The sequence below is a fragment of the Rhyacophila brunnea genome, unplaced genomic scaffold, assembly GCF_057557595.1.
Source record: "Rhyacophila brunnea isolate RB1 unplaced genomic scaffold, BYU_Rbru_1.0 scaffold_10, whole genome shotgun sequence".
Lineage (NCBI taxonomy): Eukaryota > Metazoa > Arthropoda > Insecta > Trichoptera > Rhyacophilidae > Rhyacophila > Rhyacophila brunnea.
Window position 1 is genome coordinate 36,923,236 of NW_028232752.1, and position 24,468 is coordinate 36,947,703.

At 31.2% G+C, this 24,468-nt stretch overlaps 1 protein-coding gene across 4 annotated transcripts in view; it reads left to right on the forward strand.

Moving 5' to 3' along the window:
• LOC147079175 (EGFR adapter protein-like) overlaps positions 1-24,468 on the forward strand; it is a 325,930-nt gene that overhangs the window by 215,001 nt on the left and 86,461 nt on the right. The window contains exon 1 of one of the 4 annotated variants that reach the window (XM_085954016.1): positions 10,545-11,221. The exons of the other annotated variants lie outside the window; for them this stretch is intronic. Coding sequence (XP_085810142.1) covers positions 11,195-11,221 — 27 coding nt within the window. The 5' untranslated portion in view covers positions 10,545-11,194. Of the gene's footprint in view, positions 1-10,544; positions 11,222-24,468 lie in introns of those variants that run through there. 4 annotated transcript variants of the gene reach the window in all.

Here is a 24,468-nt window from a genome sequence, read left to right on the forward strand (position 1 = left end):
TGAACCCATTTTGCTGTAGGTATTTAATTGAAATATTATTAATGTAAATAATAAAATAGCTATCACGATGTTTAAGTTATATTATTTATGAAACTACATTTTATAGTATTAAATTAAAATATCAAGATCATATTTACTAGATATTCAAAATTCCGGATAAATTTAAACATGATATTACCGTCCAACTTGGAGCACTATAATCAAATTCTTATATGTTGTCATTTCTATCGTATCTTTTTTAATCCGTAGAAGAAAAGTGACAATGAAATTCTGCTTTTCACATTAAAGGATTACTAGTCTGAATCCAGTTGGCTATAAAACATGTGCATACTTTTTGCTTATCCATTACAAAATGGTCAAAGTATTTAGCAAATATGATTAATAAGCAAACTTTTATCATAGCAGATTGTATGTTGAGATATCTTTACACTGGTGGTTCGTAATAATATGCTATTTGTGATGATTTACCCAATCATTACTATTCTGTTGGTTGATGATGCTTAATATAAACTGTATTATGTTATTTATAAAGATACTTATAATACGTTCCAGGGTTGAACTTTTTCTTTTGCATGCTTCTGTGAAATTTGAATTCATTTTAACACATCGAGGATAAATTATAAATGCATGTTTTAAAACTTAAGTCGATCATTACCAATTTAAAAAAAATATATTGTCTCAGCAATATAACAATATACTGAAAGTGGAAAGCACTTGCATAGATTAAACAAATATTATATTACATAGATATGAACCTACTTTATCCGCATACTTATATATTAAGTACCTACCAGTGGCGAAGGGTGGAGGTAGGCTGTTAAGATTCGCTATAAATAGTGCACACTAAACTTTTTTCGTCATATGTATTTGTTTTTATTGAACTAAGACTACAATTTACAGATGGTGTTAGTTAGTTTTTAAAAATCAATTAAACCCTGCCTCAACGAAACCATATTAGTTTTGGTCTAATTTGGGCAAAACGACAAAATTGTGCACATTTTTTCATTCATAGTTATTTGTTTTCGTTGGATTAAAAATACATATTACACATATTGTTGGTTATTTTTTTTAATTCATTAAGCCCTGACTAAACCAAACTATAATAAATAAAAAATAGCATTCTATTTATAAAATATTCAAAGTTATGTATGTTTTAATTGCATAATTTTATATATTTTATAGATAGACATGTAATTTTGACTATTATCTATTATCGTTTGGTTTCTCAGAGTTTAATTGAATTTTAAAAACTAACCAACACTATCTGTAAATTGTAGTCTTATTTGAATGAAAACAAATATGTATGTCTGAAAAAGTTTAATGTGCACTGTTTATGGCGGATCTTAAGAGCCTACCTCCACCCTTCGCCACTGGTACCTACCCACATTAGCTATAAATGATCGTTTGCGGTCGACATCGGTCCTGCTAGTATCAAGGTCAGAGTGTTCAGATTTCATATACAGTAGTTAGAAGCTATGAAATAAGTTTTACGTATTTTCCGTCTATACTAATATAAGTAGGTAGGTACCTAATAAGAAAAACTTGTGGGTCGCCGCCACTGTGTATTAATTACAAGTAGGTACATATATTTCATACGAAAATTTCCCATGTTGACTCGACACATGCAATAATTAGTGTTTGTATTTTCCGTTTAGTATTTACTACTAGAGCCGCTGACAGAATATATATGTTAGCTTGCCATGATAAATGCCCTGTAGCATGTACAAGGTACAACATGGCATATTAAGTAGATACTCGTTCCTACCTACCTTCTTTTTCGTGAAAATTCGAGTATTAACGTGCCCAAAATTTTTCATTTAAATCAGGGAAATTGTCATTCATATCAGATGAAAATCATAACATTACACAATCATAGTACCAATACTTGACAATAGCGTAGCCACCTCATTGCAAGCGTGTGCAATATAATGTGGCCCAGTCAGACAAGGCGTCATAAATCTTAGTTTGATAATTCTTTAAACATATTTATAATATGATCGAACTCCTTTAAAGACATAGGTTTTACCGGCGTATCCAACTTTAAAAAAATCCTTTCAGAATCATATTAATTATTTTTTTCGTCTTCTGAGGTGCTAATCTAAAATATTCCTAATTTATTTTGTACGAGATATCTTTTCTCGTGTCAAAGACATCTTATAAGCGATATTTTTTTTTCACGTTACTAGCATATTTTCCAAATTTGACTAAACATAGTAATGCAGCATTTTGTTGTTTTAGCGTACTACATAGATTCTTACAACTAAGGTACTGTAAACACCAATACGGTAGTCAGGGCTTTTCGGTTACTTTTAAAAAATTAAATCAATCCTCGTATTCCAAATTTGATGCGTTCATAAATAATAATTACAATAATTGAACAGGTAATAATTGAAAGACTTTGATTTTTTATGAGGCTATATTTTATACATACGCCACTACTATGAAAAGTGCCACCATAGCCTTCATAATTTATCACTGGTAAGCAATGACATTAATATGGACGAAGCACCTGGAAAAAAAATGACACTCACTTTTTTGTCGGGTCTGCCGAATGGCATAATCTGCTCTAACGCCATTACAATAAAGGTGATATTGCTATAAATTCCCGATGCTTTTTGTCGGGTCTGCCGAATGGCATAATTCATATTTTAATATCAATATCACTCGTTCAAATGAACATTGACACAAGAAACACTGTTCTAACGCCATTACAATAAAGGTGATATTGCTATAAATTCCCGATGCGTGATATCTTCTAATGGAAATTGCTAAATTTTGTCACGTGACGTCTACCTATACATGTGCGAATGTAGCTATGCACGAATTTATGTTCCTACGTGTGGCACACTTAACACTGAAAGCCGTAATCGTTCACTTTTTGTAAATGTACGTTCTTTTAATTAAGTAGTTAATTTTCATGTATTTTTTTATACATAAGTATTTTTAAAATATAAAAGCTTTTTAAAAAAATTCATGGAAACTTACAAGTAAGTATACATACCTATTTATCGTTAATTAATTAATGTACTTACCTGTGATTATTTGAATTTATACACATAAAACTATTGAACAGTTTGATCTCATCGTGTTATATAATCATATACAAGTTGGTGAACGAGTGAACGTAAAACAAATTATAGAATAAGTCTATTCGATATCTTTAAGCACTGACATATAGCATAACAGGATCTTTACACCCACGATGGCCGCGTGGCTTAAGCATTGGCCTATAGCGTCGTGGTTTAGAATCCTGGGTCTGGCAAAGTACACATATTTATTTCACAATTATTTGTGTATGAATCAGGGTATCGACCTAATAGGTTGAGCAAGTGGCTGACATCCATTTCTCGTAAAAACAAAATCTGTTAATACCAATATTATTAAGATCGTTAATGGTCGAAAGAAAAACAGAAGAGGCACATACTTTTACTCTGCATATTAATTAGGTAATTAGCTACTATAACACTTAATTAAGAATACACATACATAATAAAATCAGCTACTTAAGATCTATTAGCACTTGGAAACATGTTATTATAAATAAAAAAAAACGTATATTAATATGCTCCTTCAGTTCATACTAAACAGCTTTATGATTGATTGCATGTTTCCTTTTCAAATAAACCCACGTAAAAAAACAACGAAGAAACTCAGTCATAAATATGCGGTAAACATCGGATTCCTTTTACTGTTACGAGAATAAATAATAAACCAAAATTAATTTCCACAAAAATGCGAGTGAAAACGTATATCCTAGAATTCGTAACGGATATGACATATTTTCCTTATCATCCGCATTTTATGGGGAGTATAAAAAACAGCCACCAACAGTAGATACCTACTGCAGTTTATAGTTTATGAGATATATAATATCCATCTAACCTTTTTCAATATTTTTCCTACATCGGCAAACTCAACCCTATGCCAAACTGTCATGGTACAGTGCATCGGCATACTAAGGATAATAAATTAGACACGATGCTCCTTATAATTAATACTGTCATGTAGTGACTATCATGTGGGCTAATGAGGGTAAACACCCTATTGTATTGAACATTTATTGCCAAGTTTGCCACCCCATTTTTATTTGTAATCAAAGCTACTCCATTCGATGTATTGTATGTCTAATATTCTATAGTACTATTAACCATTTAATAGTAAGCGAATCTAATTTTATTGCAAGTTTCATTACACTCATTGAATTCATGTGAAAACCAACATATTACTTTTAGGGCATTTTATTGTATTATTTTCACCCCATCGAAATCAATAAATCGATTTCGATATTGTATTGTATTGATCAACCCTAATGTAATCCCCTAACCTAACACGTGATATCTAACAAACACGTATTCAACCGCATCACTGATACTCACAAGTGTAATTATTATATAAGGAGAGTAACCCCTCTTATTAGTGACATTCATTCTTGATACTCGTATTTAATTGAAACACGATCTGATCTCTGAATCTGTATTCCTGTATTTCATACTTTATAATTGTGCACTTTAGTGACGAATAAAATATAAGTTCTTAATAATCTTCAAAAGCCTTTGATTGATACACCTACCACTCCTGTTGCTAAGATAACCACATAACAATACAATGCCACGCACACCAAATCAATTTGGGCATATTTTGTGCAAGGCATTTTTATAGTTCCGTATCTCTAAAGAATAAAACAATTAAACAGCGTTTAAATAAATAAAAAATAATGTTTTTGTATTTTTGGTTATTACTATTTCATTTTCATTAGGTATTGTGGATTTATAGATGATTAAATTACATTTTATGTTATTGTTCGTTGAATTGCGGTTGGAAAATGGAAATAATTATAAGTACCTAGGTACTATAACTCGGTCAAAACTAAATGCCACCTATTCGATGATTCTGACAGTGCTGCTTTACGGTGGCGAATCATGGCACCTTACGAAAGCTCGGAGCAACCGTATTTACTGAGCTTCGAAAACAGATTTTTATGACGGATACTGGGTGTGCGGTGGGGTGGTATGACTTTAGGAGCAACGAGGAGATAAGAGAACGTACCAAGCAGCCTCTCATCACGCTGAGAATGAAGAGGCGACGTTGGACCCGGCTCGGCCACGTGCTGCGGATGCCAGAAGAGAACCTCAACCTGGCTTGCCTGTTCATTTTTATTTAAATATACTTTAATTTTAGAAAAGCTTGAGTTGCTGATGGTCATCTCTGATTGGCATCCCATTGCAAAAGCAGTTACCTATATTATACTTAACAGAAATACAATATCATATGATATCTACCTATTGAATCTTGTTCGTAGATCATTTTATAAAGCTTTGGTTGGTACCTAATACCATACATACATTTTTTACTAACATATACATGAGAAATGAGTTAATTAAAAACGAATTAATGCAATTAGATTAATTAAATTGTAATTATTTAATCAAAGCATGGTAGTATTGACGGCATACCAGCATCCCACGTTCAACCATTCGCAAGAACAGAGAGCATTGCTCGGGAGGTTGTATTAAAAAAAATACCATTTTGTATGAGAATCTTGACCGGGTTGACCGAACGTTCTGACCGAATGGCCGTGAATGCGGTAACATTTTTTATGGCAACGAATCTCAGGTATTTTGTAAACTGTACTCAATACGGCATCAGAGTGTTACATAACTTCTTCTTTGGTAGTGAGTGGAATTACATCTGTCGTATTTTTAATGTTATATCGAGCATTAACATTAATTGAACGGAATTAATTTAATGCTTGCACTGTTTTTTGTGGACTAATTTCAATTTGATTTTTATTAACTCGTCGTCGACATAATTATTGTAAAGAAGCGATTGAGCAAAAAATTAATAGTTATCATGATGTCTTATAATGCGGTACGTCTTTATAAAATGTTGAAATCATTGACTTCCTAATGTAAAAAGCATATTAAGAATAAAACGACTCAGTATCGTAAGTTTAACTTATTCATATACGTCACTTATCAGGGTATACACATACAATATTCATTATATCCTTAACATAAATGCATAGCGATGAATGTGGCTGAAAAATGAACTCTGGTACCTTTGCAATAAGGGTGTAAATGGCAAAAAAAATAGTAGTAAAACTTTGTATGGTACCTAATAATATGTTGTTAAAAACAGAAGAAATCCAATGTTCACAATTTTACAATACATTTATTAAAATACGATTTAATGTAATGGCAACTAATATTATTAATTATTATACACTAAACCAGGATACTACGAGAAGTATTATGTTTAATCACGTTGTAGAGTAGATGGTAAAGTGCCGGTACGAGGCTAAATCCCACATTGGTCATTTAAAAAAATCGGTATTTGTTCCAAAATGATGACAGATTAATAAATAGAATTCCGATAGTCTATACCCCAATACACTATGTTTTTACACAGGGTTTTGAATGTGTGTGTGTCCTACGAAAATGAACCACATATTATAGAGTGCAATAATGTGTGTTGAAACCTTCAAATACACCAATATTGAATGAGCATGAACAATTGTATTCTTGACACGTGTTTAAGTTTATCCCATATTCTTCAATACTCGAGATCGGTTGACTGTTACTCCACACCCGTTAGGTATTTCAGTTTCCATTATTCCTGAGTTGCCTGTATGATCCTATAATATAATTTTACCCTGTGGAGCCACAAGCGATCGCCTTGTGAGCAAATATGACTATTTGGCCACGCTTCAACTTTGGCTGGTAACCCTATATTGGATATATATTTGCTTACTTAAACAGGTAGGTACTATTGTCCGTCGAGGTAGGTACCTATATGGTTGACTGCACGACTTTTACCTAGACAACCTATTTCTAGAGAATTTCTACATTATTATTTGTTTATGAAATTTTCGAATCGACTCGATATTTTTCTTATTTAGACATAATATAATACCTATATTATTATATGTATTACGATAGCAATTTGTACACTTATTCAATTTGTTTTAATTGTTTTTTTAAGATTAATCTCTATTTTCCTTTTGATTATAAAAGTGATACTTACTAGGTATTTACTATTAAGTAGTTAATACTAATACTACTAGACTTTTTGCGGATGAAAGCATCCTATAGTTCGTTTTACTTTTCTCAGCCACTAGTTCTATGTATGTCTCCACGTACTTCCACATAACTTGATTAATTAGTCAATTTAGCGGGTTTTAAAGTGATATTTTGGGAGTTTACTGCCCTATGAGTACACTGCATTTATCCGGCGGTTGGCACTCCCATTGTCATTATGGCCAGCTTGGCTGCTCTAGCATACCGCGTAATTTTATACACCTCCTAATACATCGTTTGGTTTTGTGATCTTTCAGTGTTGTGGTCAAATTACCTTTCAATGCAACAGAATATGTAATGCATATAATAATAATGTTATTATATCCCATTATTAAAATTAAAATAACAAATAACCTAATTATAGCAAGTGAATATATTTAAATTTTAATATTTGCAAATAGATTTCTCACGGTGTACTCCACACCCCTGGTTTAACATCCGCACTAGAATTAAATAACACCGGCAATTACACCGGTCGCATACACGGTGCGGTTTACGAATTCCGCGGATCTGCCTGCCATCATACGTAAGTAGACATCTTTTCAACTAAGAATTCCATCTTACAGAATCATTTACCTACATATACTATATTTTTACACCAACATAATCCTTATGACGTTTTATCTATTCTTTAAAAAATATCCATTTATATTATTTTTTATTTATATTATTTAATAACGATTAATTATACATATTTAGATGAAATTTATGGATGATTGTGGAAATCATTATATGAAATGTGATGTACATCCGTGAAATAAAAATAATATGGGCCGGTGTTAGTAGTAGTAACAGTACCTTGTATGTGTTGCCAGCATCTAGCCTTCCAGGTATAGTCAATGCTTACTATTAATTATTACATTTTACAATTTTTGTTTCATAATATCAGTTATTTTTGAAAAATTAAATCAATCCTCTTATTCCAAATTTGATTGAAAAACTTTGATTTTTTAAGTGGCTATACTGTATAATATATTATTATACGTGACTACTACGAACAGTACCACCATAGCCGTTATACAATTATTTATTTATTTGATACCACGTCTTTAAAAAAATATTATACAACTTCTGCGAATATATATTTTAATTAAATTTAGTAAATTCCAAAATCCAACGAGGATAATGATATTATTTCTAATAATATGTAAGAGACGTGTATAAAAGTAAACAGTAAATCATGCCTTATGACTTTGGTCCATAGCAATAGTTTTTACATTTCTATTGTATTAATCTATTCTGTGTGTAAAGTCAATGTCATTAAAACTAGATAACTGTTATTTTATTAGTAAAATAACACCTGGGGAATGCCACTGGTTGGTATTTGTTTAGTTTAACTAATTTTCGTCTTATTGATGTATGTATCTAATGATTATGGTTGAATTGGTCAACAAGATTGGTAAGTTTAATTATTAAATAAAACAACTGACTGGACAATCATCAAGTTAACTAAGCCTGTGTGCCCATTAGACGGCCAGCCGGTGAAACTCGCTACGATGATCCATCAAAGGCCGTGCGTAACTTACCTCGCCTTAGTACTCTTTACCCGCTTCATCTCTTTTTTCCCTAGACAATCTATACAAATTGCGTGCGGTTATACTCAGCCACTGGCCGTCGCCACGAGTTATACCGGCTGGCCGGCTAATGGGTGCACAGGATTACAGCGGTTTCCCATAGAGTACTCACGAATCCGATAGAGATATGACGACTTCGTGCGACGACGAACTTTCACGTATAAATATATTTTATTATTCACTTTTCCCTTGCTCACTATAAAGCTTTCATTTTGTTCAATTTACATAGTTATTACTAGAGACCGGATTATATGCATTTGCATATTTAGCCCATTCTCACCGGTTATTGTATATTTTACCTAAAATCTAGTGATGATGAATATTTTCACAATATTTAGAATATTACAGAGGTATTCCAGCGTAAGCTTAGAGAACAGTTTGAAAACATTTTGAACAATAACCCAGGCTTTGAACCTTTGTGTCAAATTGATAGTTTTATTAATGGGACGGGTGAACTTTTGCCAGAAACAATAAGTGCAAACATAGCACCCAAATTTAAATACTGCCCAGTTACCTCAGTGCAATTACATTAATATGGACGAATCATCTGGAAAAGAAAATGACACTCACTTTTTTGTCGGGTCTGCCGAATGGCATAATCTGTTCTAACGCCATTACAATAAAGGTGATATTGCTATAAATTCTTGATGCTTTTTGTTGGGTCTGCCGAATGGTTCGGTTCGAACGGGTTCGCTCAAATGAACATTGACATTAGAAACACTGCTGTAACGCCATTACAATAAAGGTCATATTGCTATAAATTCCCGATGCGTGATATCGCATAATGGAAATTGCGTGACGTCTACCTATACATGCGAATGCGCGAATTTACTTGCTAGCTTCTGTATTGAGTGCGTCGTCCATTATTAATGTCATTGCCTCAGTGGATGTGGAACGGTCCTTTTCACGTATAAAAATATATTGAGTGGTCGAAGACAAGAATAACAAAATGTTAAATAATTGTTAATTAATTATTGTGTAACGCACGTATATATTCATAGTTTAGTTGCTACGGTTTTTTACGGATTTTGCTGAAATAACTTTCCATACAAAACAGAATTAACTGAAAATGAATTCAATTCTGTTTAAAGATGGCTAAAAGTATTAAAAGAATGCATTGGCATCGTGTTCTGATATATTCTAAAAGTTTCAAATGTTTAGCTAGTCGGGAAGTTAGTTGAAAATCGATTGCAAGATTTGTACTGGATAAACAATCACCGGACAAACAAGAATACGAGCTAATAAAAACGTTGTAAAAATAGCCGATATACTGGATTATTTATTTGGTTTGGTTAGCTTAGGTTAGGTAAGGTTAGATTAGGTTTTCTTTAATGAAATTCATGAACAATTAGCGCCGTTCCCGCCTGTTGTACCCTATTTTTTTATTATTTAATGTTGCATATTTTGTCACTTTTCATGCATATTTTAAGCATTTTTCATGCATATTTCAAACTTTTTATGTTGCATGTAATGCGGTCTCTAGTTATTACCTACCGCTTTTGCCCCATTACTCTATATACAATATTATGAGTAGGTATTATTACGTTCTAGTCGAAATAGTATAACAGTCACACAGCAAGACTTTTCGGCCCATGAAAAAAAATCTTATTATTATTAATTAATATATTTTTTTTAATATGCATATAAATATAATACTATGCTGTAGTGTATACAGTTTTTTTTTAATTTAACACGCACCCCTTCTCCTTACCATTACTCATCTTTAACATTATAATATCGCACCACTTCTGATAATAATATAATGTATGTAGGTATGTCGGTAACAAAAGCTCTGGATATGGTTGAAAGCTGCTGCAACAGGAGGTTAACCATCAAAGAACGCGGAGGGGGGGTATAACATTCCAGCGGCCCGCTACAGATTGGCGCTAGTGTTTGTGTCTTCGATGTCGCCCGCGCGCGAGTACGCCACTGTCCGAACGATTCCGTCTAACTTTGCGACAAACTTCAGTGATTTATTTGTATCAAACAAAAAAGGAAACATTTTGAATTTCCCGCTACTTTTGTATAACAATCAGAAAACCGTGGTGTGTTCATAAAAGCGATGTTAATTAAATTCAACGCTAAAATTTCAAAAGTGTGTGTATGTGTTTGCGGACATCCGCACTTTTGATTGATGATGACATGTTTGTATTGTGCGGTTGGATGTGTACGAAATAAATAATAGAGAGTATGTACCTATATTAGTGTGTAAAAAAACCTCCCCACTTCCTGTTAGAATGTATATTTTATGATATAGTTACACATTTTTCAGTGGCTATATAATTGTATGAAAAAACGAATCAACTTGGTCAATTTTTTATATGTTCTTAATTTGAAAATTCGTACTAATGAAGTTGACCGTGGAATAATGTACTGGACTAAATATCTTAATCCATAATATACGTTGTGAGCTATTTCTAGTGTTGCAATTTAGAAAATTATCCCGTAAATTGATAGTAAAATTTGTTACGTTTTAAGTGAATAATGAAGTTGTTCCTATCCGCTAGGATGTGACGTTTTATCACTGCTTGTAATGGGAGCAGAATGATGGTAACCAGCCGCTTGCCAACTGTAAGTTCCATTCCGATTAATTTTATTTTTTGGACCATAGATAAATTACTGTAATTGCGCGGTTTTTTGAAGCCATTAACACATTCCGTAACACTATGGCGGGAACATTAGTATGTTTTTTAAGCTATCTAATGCATTAGTGCTTAGATTAAATTAAGATAAGCACGTATGCCTTATGAGTTTTTGATTTACAACGAAATTAAACTATGATCAAGAAAAGTTAGGTAAGTATTTTTTGTAAGCGTGTAAAATGTTTAAAAATAATCATCGCACAAATTTGATATTTTAACTTTTGATTACAGTGATAATCTGATAATAGATACTATATTTTATGAGAATTATAACACCTTTTAACTACAAATTTAACACCTGTTTAAATATGTTTTCATAGTTAACAAGCATTATGAAAATGAGCTTCCAACTATTTTTCTACGAAAGTACGAACGTGTTTATTTCTAATAATTATGGACTGTAATACTGTATGCTATAAGACAGTGAATATAGAATTTTAATTGATTGTAAACATGTTTTACGTGAGTACTTACTACTTCCTTAATATTTAATAATTTTATAGAATAATACAAAAATATATTATATTACAATATAAACTTGCCATATTTAATAAATAATATGATTGCCTTTCGTCACGTTTGATGTTCGCGTAGTTTAACGGTTAATACTTGACCCTCCAATTTTTTTTTATATAGGTACAAATCTCAATCAATATGCATCGATTTTCATTTAGCCTTTATACGCTGTGCAATGTCACTTATTTTGTAAAAACCTAAATGCAACATACTTAATTAAATTTTTAAAACAGTACATAATATTATGGCTTTAAATATAATTTTTTTAATATCTTCTTCAGATGAATTATAGGTACTTCATTCTCATATCAATTTCCCATATATTTACGCTACGAAAATTTAATATATAATATAAAGACGATTTCATGTCAACACTTTGTAGTTTATATAATGTGATATAGTCAAATTGTTATAATATATCACTTGCCGAAACGAATGTTCTAACTCTCGTTCACGGTGAAAGCATAATACGAGTATATTAATAATAAAATGCTAAAATGTACTTACATATAATATAGTATCTATCTAGTAACTATCTATCCAATTGTATACGTCCATAAATGTTATGTCGAGCAGTCTGGGAATGGGAAACGACTGTGATATTCGTGTTCGCGAAGTGACAAGCTATGTTGTGAACAGCTTTTGTTGATTTTTAGTGAACTCAAATCTCGCCACTAAATATTAAATTAATCAAATTGTTTATTGATTAAGGCTATACCTCAGTTGAGGCATGGTCTAAAAAGATCGGTGGCTAAGCGATGCGCGGATTGTGTAAATGACGCGTGCCGAACGAAATATAATTTGTCATGTAAATCCAACATGCGTACATTTAATGTTCTGTATATTGTTCTATTAGTAACAATAATAATAAATTCATTGACATGTTTTCTTTTTAAAGTAAATTGGTAACGTTTTTAGTCATCTTTACACGATTTAAGAATTAATATCCCCGTCGCCATCACGAAAAAAATTGACGTGTTCACAGCTCGACGCTCGCTCTCTGGTTGCCATCGAGTCCAAAATATCGTCGCACCTATAGTTGAAAATTATTTACCGTTTCACTGATGTACCGTCTTAACTAATTTAATTGAAGGTACATATTAGTATTATATTGTCAGTCATGACTTATCACCACTGGTAGCAGACAAAAATAAGTATTAATTAGGTTTAATATGCGCTAGAGTTTCCCAACTGATGTACCACATCAGAGTGCTATTGACCAAACTTAAATAGCTATTGGGAATTGTGCTGCAATACCTATATATTCTAACTGTAAATAGAACAGCTCCCAAATTTTACGAAATTATGAAACTCTTAAAGATCAGCTCATAAATTTAGTATTCACAATTTTAGGTGACCGTAAAACAAAAGTTTCCATATATTTGAAAAAAGGCAAATGGCTCTTTCCATCATTTTCAGCCACATATGACTGTGAGCAGTCTATATCGTCCAGAAATTATGTATAGCTCTTTGTACTTTGGGCAGCAGTGACCCAATCGTATATATGTAATGTATATCCTGTTTAACGAGTGCAAGAAACTCATCGAGAGAAATTGATTAGATATGTACCTACCAGTAATTTAACTTTCTGACTATTGAAGATTGCGATCCAGTATAAAATCTCTCCAATTTATATTACTTACGTATTTTCTTTAGGTACTTCAAACATTAACCGATAAGTAATAAGCATTAGCATCCACTTTTTTTTAAAAAAATATATTATGCTTTTATGAAAATACATCTTTACAATATTAATACAATGAGATTTCATACGTCCAGCGTCGATAAATTTACATTTAAAAAAATATGTTTTACGGCATTCTCTAGATCGGGGTGGGCGAACCTTTTTACGTACCTACGCGTGCCAAAATCTCTCAAAATATTATTTTTCGACAGTCTGACAGTTCATGGGAAATAAGTGAAAAAATAACTTTTCAGAATGCTATAAAAAAAGTTTAAACATTACAATAATTAATTGAGTTATTGAGATTCTATTTTTCACTTGTGGCCGAAGGTATATATTTTATCTTTTGAATATTTTTTCCTTATTTTCAAAATTTTCGCAAAAGACCATTATAGCATTTTAACCACGTTTCTTTCATATATTATATTCCCCATCACTGAATGGTTTTTCATTTTTACCGATTATGTTTGAGGTGAAATATCAACCAGATGTTTATATTTGAATGACTGCCGATAAATTTCATCAGGTGTGTTGATTGAATAGTTTTATTTTTAGTTACCTCAAGTATTGTAAATCGATCAAAATCAGAATGTGGTAGCGCGGCTTTCCCCGTTGCCTGATGAGGCCTGTGTATTTATTTATTGGTAAAAATAATATTAAAAACTGAAGAAAACACGCATGGCTATGTAATTATTATTTTTTAATATTACTATTTGTAAAACTTTTTTGTATTTATTTTTGATTGTAGGTATTTTTTTTCTCTCCAAAATAAAATATTCGCGTGCCATGCAAAATCATCTCGCGTCCCATAGGTTTGCTATGACTGCCCTCGATAGTACTATGAACTCAAAAGTAGGTAAGTATATTGTATAACAGAAATAGTCTTTAAAACTTGTTAATCTTACTTTAATGCACCGTAAAAATTGTCATGTTTCTTCTAGTCATTAAAAGTTTAACGTTGCTGGGTAAGTTAAAATCTTTATGATCAAAGCCTACCGAAAGATTTTATTTACCGCTCTGCTCTTGTACCAGGTTTAATTATTATCTATATTTATACTATAAAGCCTACTGATTTTATTACCAACTTTATTATGTCGGTGCCAAAAATCATTAAACATACCTAAATAAATTTGGTTTCAATTTTACATTTATTTTTAAGATCATGCTCTCAGGCAGAGGAAAATTATTTTATCAACACACTCAAGGATTGGTCCAAAATTTATAAAAAAATCTATCACGTAATATATCAATGAGTAATAATTATTATTATATACATCAATCATTGTGAATTTCAATTTGAAAATAAAGACTGCTGATTAAGTGCAACATAATAATATTAATCTATTTTTCTTTGAGACAAAATATTTCTACTCAATCCGATTACGATGATTGTTTACCTACATACGCAAGTGTCTGAAATAAAACAAAGATTAATATTATCTACTTATTTCTCTGCCAATATTATTATTTCAGTGCATTTTTATTGACAAATCGCAAAAGGCTTCATATGGAAGAAGATTCAACATCTTTACCAAAAATATCATTGTCAGAGATATTTACATAGGTGTTTTTGAATGATATAACTAATTATAACAGAATTGTATTATTTCAATTTATTCAGTTGTATGACCACTATTCTTATAATAAAATTAAAAAAGTGAAAGATTGAAATCAAAAGTTAATTTAAATTCGGTGTGCGGTCACTTTTAGACCACATAGCAATAGTTCGGCGTTATTCTCCTAGACTAGGAATCAATACAGTCATCAGTCGTGTACGGTATATACGTGCATTGCCACCTACTAAGTATCCACTATAAACCTGTCTTGTATGGCAGATAATGCATTGTGAAAGAATAAACACAATGGATTTTACACGCAGTTCTTTTTTACGAAAGAATATTTAAGACAACATACGTTTTACAAAAAAATGTATCTGTAGAAGATTTTGTTTTTCGCTTCATGACGTCTTCTTCACTTATTTATTGAAATAAATGAACTTGAATATAATCATCATAATCTTAACTTATGGTCATGAATAAAATAAACGTTTTAATATAAATTGCGACGGTTTTATCTACCATACACAGGATATTATGCCATAGTTTTGAAGGTTTGCAACGTACGTAATATATAGTCGAAATATTCCAAAGATTTCATTGAAATTCCGTTGATTCCACTATATGCTTGCTGTTTGTTTAATTGAAATAAGCATACATGAATCAATTTTGATCAATATTGGTAAGTAAAAAGTCACTTGAAAATTAATAATCGCTCACTATCGAATCTTCGCCACTGATGCTTATCATCCAACCAAACTTAGATGATTTTTAAGGTAATTCAGTGATATGTAAACATTCTAAGTGATACCATATGAACTCGTAAGCAGTGCTTGTATCCGCTAAAGCAGCTAGCAATAGGTAAATAATAATAATATCAGTATTTTGTTTAACATTCATATCCCCGGGCCTTATAGCCACAGACATTATGTAAATACCTATATATCGTCGGAATCCAGTGGCCCTGGTTGTTTAGTCCAAGTCCTTGCGGTTGGAGAGGTCGCATCCTAAGTAGGTAGGTACTTATACGCCTTAAGGATCGATTCTAATGACCGTCTTACGCATTTATGCTACAGTCCATCTACAGGGCTAGATTAAGAGATTTTCGAGCCACATGCTATATGCATGATGTAAGATTCGGACTTTTCGCAAAATAATAATATTTATATTAACGGTGATCATATTTTCTCAGATAAAACAATGTACTTATATATTATTGGGTTTTTTCTTCGGCGACGAAATATAAACCTTTTTTTAAATGTTAAAAGTGACGAATTTAAAATATTTCTTTGGGAGTAAGATTCAAGACCTTTTTATTAAACTTTTCTGATAGACAAAAACTTTTCCATTGATAGTTAGATTCAAGTTCTTTTTGATAGATTTTCTAAACGACCAATTGGAAAGTTTTCTATAGCATTTCCGTGTGAAAGATTTGTAGGTCTTTTAGACTGCCAATCGACAATTTTCAATTTATACTGGGATAAAGGGATGTTTTTCATGTACCCCCGTATAATATAAAATATCATTTTATTTGATTTCTTGGTTTAGATTACTCCTATAATTTTCAAAATTTACTGTCCGAATTATCGACAATATAATATGAGAGGCATATCATTGATAGTCAGAAGCGTTCTTTCGTTTCAAAAATTAAAAAAGTTTTCTAATTATGTCTCATCCAAGCCTCTACAAAATTTGGGTTCCAGGCAATTGCCTAGTCCGCCTAGACTAAGATTCGGCTCTGTCCCTCTAATATTCAGTTTGAGTCAAAAGTTATAATATTTAGAATTATAATAGGTAGCAAGTAGCAACAGATTTATTTGGCACTTTTATGACGTTAATTTAATGCTCTACCTACTTGGTGGAAAGTCATAGTATTATCAGTACCTAAATCGAAACACATAACACCTAAGTACATAGGTATTTAATCCAAAAAAAATAATAAAGAACTCATCTAGTTTCAAGTAGTTTGACTGCTTTTTTATTCCATTATGTCTGTGCTACAAAACAATTATTCAGCTGTAGTAACTGCAATGCCCGTTTATAGTCTAAAATAGCAAGGGCAAAATAAAAAAAAATCGCAGAAATTGTATAATTAGCAAAATAAATTGTTTCAATACCGGTGTATATTTTGTTATTATATATATATTTATAAAATTCTAATTAATCTACTCAACAAATTCGTGTGAAGGATAAAATACAATCGTAAGTAAAAGAAATCTTAAGCAATTGCTTAATCATTTACGTTGAATTCTTACTCATCAATTATTGATATATTTGCGTTATGTTTCATCGCTAGATTTTAATTGGGTGACTAGAAAAAGCATCGTTCTGTTTGTCATCAAATTAACACGAATACTTAAGACCATAATTGATTATTTACTTTTCTCCATCCAGAAGCACATACCTTGAATAAAGATCCAGTTTTTTTTTTTTAATTTTTGTTGTATAAAAATGTATGTATGTTTAAAATATCGTGAATAACAAATGACACGGTATAACAGAGAACTAAAACGCAGCTAAAATTGTACTTATTACTTACTCTCCAATCTCCATGTAGTGCAGTAACTGAAGTATTTTGGGCATGTCTTGCACTGTGAATACTGCTAACTCCTACAATTCATCTTATAGTGGAGAAATATAAAAAGGGAGGATAAAAAACGAATACATGACTACAAAATTAAGAAAATGGTTTCAAAAAAACACTATCTCGTTATTTCAGATAGTGGACGCAAAGGTGCAGATCGCTCTGATGATTGCCAACCTTCGCAAAACGACGGAACGAAAGAAAAAGATCTTTATATTATGATTACATATTGTATTACATTTGTATTATTGATAAATATATGTTTCAATATATCACATATAAATATATACCTACATACTTACAACATATTTAACAAATGTTGTTACACGTCATTGAAATATTCATACAAAAATAGACACATTTAGTATTAACAACACATTAAAGATATTATTCTACTCTTATTCTTAACACATGTTCCAAAGTGATGTGGTCCTTTGAGTTTAGATCATTATCTATGAATCACATACCAAGTGAATAGCCAGACATTCTTTACATCTTTATTAAGGACAAAGAAGCTAATACATTAATTTAAGTAATTTAAAAATAACTCAAGAAAGAGTTCATATTAAGAAGAATTTAGTCTCGTTTTCTTTGGTTCAGTGATACGTAACTGATAATCAATGATTTTCAAAGCAATACAAATCCAACACCACAATATTATGATGAAACTCTCCAGGAAAATATTGCATATTATATTAAAAACTTTGCTTTAAATAATCATTTCAAAATAAACTAGATGTCAAGAAATATATATACTTAAATATATATAGCAAGTTGATCGTATAGCTATAGATGACGCCTTGTTCATGAATTTTGATTTTATTATATAAGTACATTATTTAGTTAGGTACAACATAACTGTCTGTCTTGTAAATTAAACATAACATAATTAAGTCTTATGGTATCAAAGAAAACCTACTATCCCATGTTATATAATATTTGAGATAGTTATATCTTTGATATTTGATGACTTAACAATCGTAATTAAAGCACACCCTATTAGAAGAAACTCTTTTAATTTTATCAATTTTCGCAAATTCGCCAATGGGAAACTTATACTGGTAGAAGTTCAGTTCAAAATTTTGGAAGCTTTGTCTACGAATGAATAAATGACTGTTAGTTTAAATTACATGTTATAAGTAACAATATGAATTTTATATGATAGTGTAACGGACGAAACCGAAGTTAGGTACATATATTAATAAAAGAGACGTCACAGTTATGTTATGATACTCTTGGTTTTTCAGTAGTTTCCATTTTTTTTTAAATTTCAACTTTTGCCATTACTTTGTCCTTACTTCAATTATAACTACATATAAGCAGTATATCTACTATTGGTTATTGATGCACGAATTAATCATATATTATTATATCTATGTAGTGATTAAATATATTATTCTTAATCATTACTAATACCTATAGCCTAAGTATATAAATTTGGAATACAATTAGATACTATTTTTTATAAATAAAAAGGTTTTAAATGACTACTTTAGGACATCAACTGAATTATGGTCGTACAACGACTAAGTCAAATGCCTCAGGATAATCGTTGTAAATAATTTTATTCAGAGGCTCTTAAGCAATTTGTAATGGCCGCCTTAAACGATAAAGAGTATTTAATTATTTTAATGTAGATAATTTTATTAGTACCTTAACCTTAGGCATTAAATTTATTAGATACCTTTCTACTTAGTGACCTTTTATAATTCGCTATCTTGAAGATGGGAAGTAATGTTATTGTGATAAATGTGGTTCATAGTAGTGTCAGCTACTAGGTAGGTATGTCTATAATGATTCACAGATGGTTATACAAAAGCTGGAATAATGATAATGTAAATTATTCTATTTCGGTTATAACACGATTAACACAATCACTGCTGACCTGTTAATTAATATTTAATTACCACATTTAAATACCATGTCAATTATATTATCTAATGGCCAGGTAATGCAAACGCGCCATTCGCGTTGTCAGCACTAAATGAGTTAAAGTCTTGATAACGGCGTCACAACCGAAATATCTACCGACTTAAAAAGTATTAATTTAGTTATGTAGTATTTTATATAATTTACCAGGCCATTATGCATTGGACTACTATTACCTTACCACACTTCATATTGCCCAGACAGTCTACCCTTTAATTCTGGTAATTCTTTGCAGCCTATCGCACTCACTCAGGTAGTGATTATCAAATTTCTCGTGGCCTAACCTTTTTTCAAATATTGCTTAAAATTGAATATACTTTTGTATAAATGTAGATATTTAATATAGTAATTATAAGTTATACCTTATCTTACAGGGTCTCATCCGTTTAAATATTCGGTAGATGTGTTTAAAACTTCTATTGTACAGTATAAAAAAACATTCATCTACTCACTTAAAACTATGTCAAACACACATCGAAACTTTTTACTACTGAAACCTAAAATGTCAAACTTTGTTCAAAGCTCTCGGTGTATTAAAACTTCCTCGGATAAAAGTGTCAAGCGAGTCGTAACTCATATTATTATTAAATTATTTAAACCACCCAGTAGATAAAACAGAATATTTAAATTTATGTTATACCTACATTACTTAATTCCTAGTCATCATGTTCAACTATATTATAAATTATAACTATCAATCAAATAACTGTATTAATTAAAAACTTAGGTAGTTACTGCCAAACGCAACAGTGACGTATATTATCAAAAACTTTGTTATATCTGAAGCCGCATTTCCTAGTTTAATTTAGCTACAGAACCATTTTTTATTTTTGTAAAATACAATAATAACTTGTGAACCAGTAACCAGGATGGATTCATAATATTAATATTATCAACTTGCAACCAAAGATGTTGAAAAAAACCTTGTCCTACAAGTATATTATTTTGAATGTGTAGCCATGGAAAAATTAATATTCTTTGATGTGGCATCGTAGAAACATTGCAACATACAAAGCCATAAACAGTATTGTGACATACAAAAAAAAGTTTTCATGTGTTTTGTATGGTAATGAACCCCAATCAATTGTATCACTAGAACCGATCCATGAAAAAAATGGGAGTTCCAACTTCTCTGGCTGTATGTGATTTCACATGAAAGTAGGAAACCGTATCTGCATGAACATTCCTTTATACTTACTTACGTATAATTATAGTAGTAAATATATTAAATAAATGATACCTCATAAAGTTATAATATATTATAAATACAGTTATCATGTTGCCAAAATTCCGCTGATATTTTCTGGTGACGGTATGGTATTCATATTCCCGTGCAACTAGGATAACATCTTGCTGACATTCATAATTCTACCACGCCCGAGGGTGGCGCTCAGTTTATATTGTAGAAAGATCATTTAAAGATAGATGACAAGTTGAGAAAGTGGCGATCTCTGGCGCAGATACGGATGCCGCTTTGAGAACTCCTGTCCTAGAGCGGTTTTTGCTCACTTTGTGAACCTCCATCGCGTTTCATAATAATAATTTTTGTAAGGGCTTATAACCGAGTTTACTCGCCAGATTTTAATAATAAAAAAACAGTTACTAAACAAACCGACATATTATCAAATTTTCATTTTGGTATTATTTCAAGCTAATTTAGAGAAAAATTGTAATCAGTAAATACTTAAAAATTTAGTTTATACCATGTACTCACTCAACTTTGAAACATCGTAATAACCGCTGACTAAAAGCTTTCCAAAAATTTCATGAATTTTTGTGTTAGATAAATATTGTGTTATTTCACGATTCATCACGTTTCCTAGATTAATTCAACACTATTCACAAGTAAGTTTGAATTTCATTTATGTTTCCAATATAGAAATAATCATATGAACGCGAATTGTAATGGTAATATTATAATGTTGCTTGTCATATCATCCATTACTTTGGTCCCTAATTACTCCACGTCAGTGTGAAAATATTTTTCTTTTTATATTATTACAAATTAATATATAGCTTAATATTAATAAAATTAATGATTTAATTAAGTATATTTAATTGGCTCTTCAGACTAAAACGTTAATTATGTCTATGTCAATGAACTCAATTCCAGGCTTGTAATGTGTATGGCCAATTATTATTAATTTATAATTCTTTCATCAAATGTATGAATATATTGAAGATTACGAATTTCGCCAAATTGAATCTGGGGATTAACTACGTACCAGTATAAATTGTCTTTTATTAACATACTATCGTTCTACCACCATTAATAGTTAACACAGTTAAAGTGGTTGTATTATAACTGGATTATAACATTATTTGTATTGTATTAATTAACAGTTTGTCAAGTACATAAACCCACTCGACACTTTGTAAAGGCACCTACAGAGTAACAATTTCATATTTTCCGAACCTCGTACTATCATCAAAACCTACTTCATCGGTTTATATCTAACCTGTTGGCCTCATGATCTGTTTAAGATCTAAAAAAAAATCCATGGATGATAGAGAAAAATCATGGCAGCCTATATAGCCGCGGTACTTACTAGTTGTGAGTTACGATAGTAGTGATAATTAATAATTATCTTTGAATGTAATTCCTAGAGATGTAGACATTTTTAGCGATGAATGATGTATTTTGTTTTTAAAAATCTAATGTATTGTTTTTTTAATTACTAGGTACTTATTCTTATATTTTTATTTTATTTCTTTTCTATTATATTATTTTTTGCTTTTTTTTCCACCTTATTTTTTCTATAGTTGATCTACCTGTACTTTTTATTCTAAATGTCATGTTGTGAACGTCTGGAATTAATAATTTGTTATGTGCTCAATGTGTCATTTTTAAATAAATAAATATAGTAATGCGTTAACCTATTCGCAGTAACTAGCAACACAGACATGGACCCTTCCAAACCAACCCGCCCAGCACCACACTTGGTCTTAATCGGGCGTATCACGAGGCCCTACGTTAGATATTAAGCATCAGCAGTTGTTTACGCCTGGGAATGTCTCAAGAGCATCTGCTACCCAAGACTGAGATCGCCACGCTGTCAAATGAGCTTTGACTGAGTTTACTGAAAATAATTAATTTAACAAAAATTGCAATGGGACAGAAAGGTACGGAGATTTAACAGAAATAAATGAATTTAATGATACTTATATAAGAAACAAAAAAAACAAAGCTAAAACAATACAGACAAAGAAAACTATGTGTGATCTTCACTTCACGTCCGCAATAAGACGCCAGACATTTTGTGCATTTAGAAAATTTGCGGCGTCATAATGCCAACGTGAGGATCTCTTCACTAAGATTATTCGGCAATTTTATATTAGCTTTTGTTACTTATTGTTATAAAAAAATTTAATTTTGCCTAAACGTGTTCTTCTATTCCATGGGTACTCTAAATTAAAGTCATGTAAACACAGTCAAAGCGCACCTGAGTGCATGTAAACCTCAGTTTTGAGTAACTGGTCCTGAAACATTTCCAGACATAGAAAATTATGCTTCACATCAAACGTAAGGTCTTGTGATACGCCCGTTTAATATAGGGCAAAGGGTGTGGTGCAGGGCGGCTGTGGTTTGGTGGGGACATTAACTTAAATTTTCGCAGTAAATGAAGATTTTCGATTGCATATTTCGTTGAAATTTATTAACATAGTACCTACTTATATCAATGTGAAGCAATCATCATTTTCTACAAAAATTTTACCATATTGTATTCAAAGTATAAGCAATAACTAACACTACGATCAAAATTCACACTATCTGAAAGACTAAAGTACCTCATGTTAATACAATAAAATAAAATATTAGTAGGCCAGTAGGTACAACATGCATTGTGATGCATTATGAATTACCAATCGTCAATATCAAACTTAAAAATGCATTAGGTACCTACTTAGGTGAAAAAAACAATTATAATAGATTTATAACACGTTAACGCCAGTCCAATTATCAATATTTATTTACAAATTAATTAGGTATTGATCATTTAACCGCTACATTTTATACTTAAATCTATTGGCTTTATTTTATATTATCAATACAATAGGGTTACTATTGTCTTTCTAATAGTGACGTAAATTTTATATGAAAAGCCAGGAGCTTTTGCAGAATTTTATTGTCCATGTTCGCATCGAACGAATATTTCTTGCCCATATAACTCAGCCTTATCGTCAACATTAAGCTCAATTTAGCCGTACAAATGGCAAAGCGACAGTCCACTATTAGTAGGCCGTAAATGCCAGGGAAGCTTTTTTAAAAGCCTGAAGTATCACCTTACCGTTGCCCTTAAAAAGCCTATATAGGTCAAGCGGAGAGCCGCCGTGGCTAAGTCAGCAAAGCTTTAAGACTCGTATGCACAGGAAAAAAGTTGTCAACATAATAAAATATGACATACTTAACTACTTCCTTAATTATTTCAATTGCTGAGCTAAATTGACGACTCTATCAGTTTAAAATAAATTTCATCTATACTGCGGAAATAAGTGCAATCAAATTCATTTTAATTGCCTTTTTTTAGATTAAATATGCAATGTTGAGCCATGTTGAAGATTTTATGACGCTGTCAGATGAAGTCAAATTGTTACTTCAGGTTAGTAACCTTGAACACGAAAGGTCCGTTTCTATTTCGAATAAATGAATAATATACAACATACGCGAGGTTTGTAATTATTCATTTCTTTATTCCCATGGTAGCAAACAGTGAATGGCAAAAAAATCGTGACGTAAAAATTACCACAACTTTACTCGATTATAACTTTGTACAATTTCATAGAAATCAGTTCTAGCGACCATGGTTTTACTTGTTGGCATTTTCAGACTGGTCTAGTACAAGCCTACCAGTGGCAAAGACTCAATACAAAGTAATAATTATATAACATTCATTTTGACTCAAAAA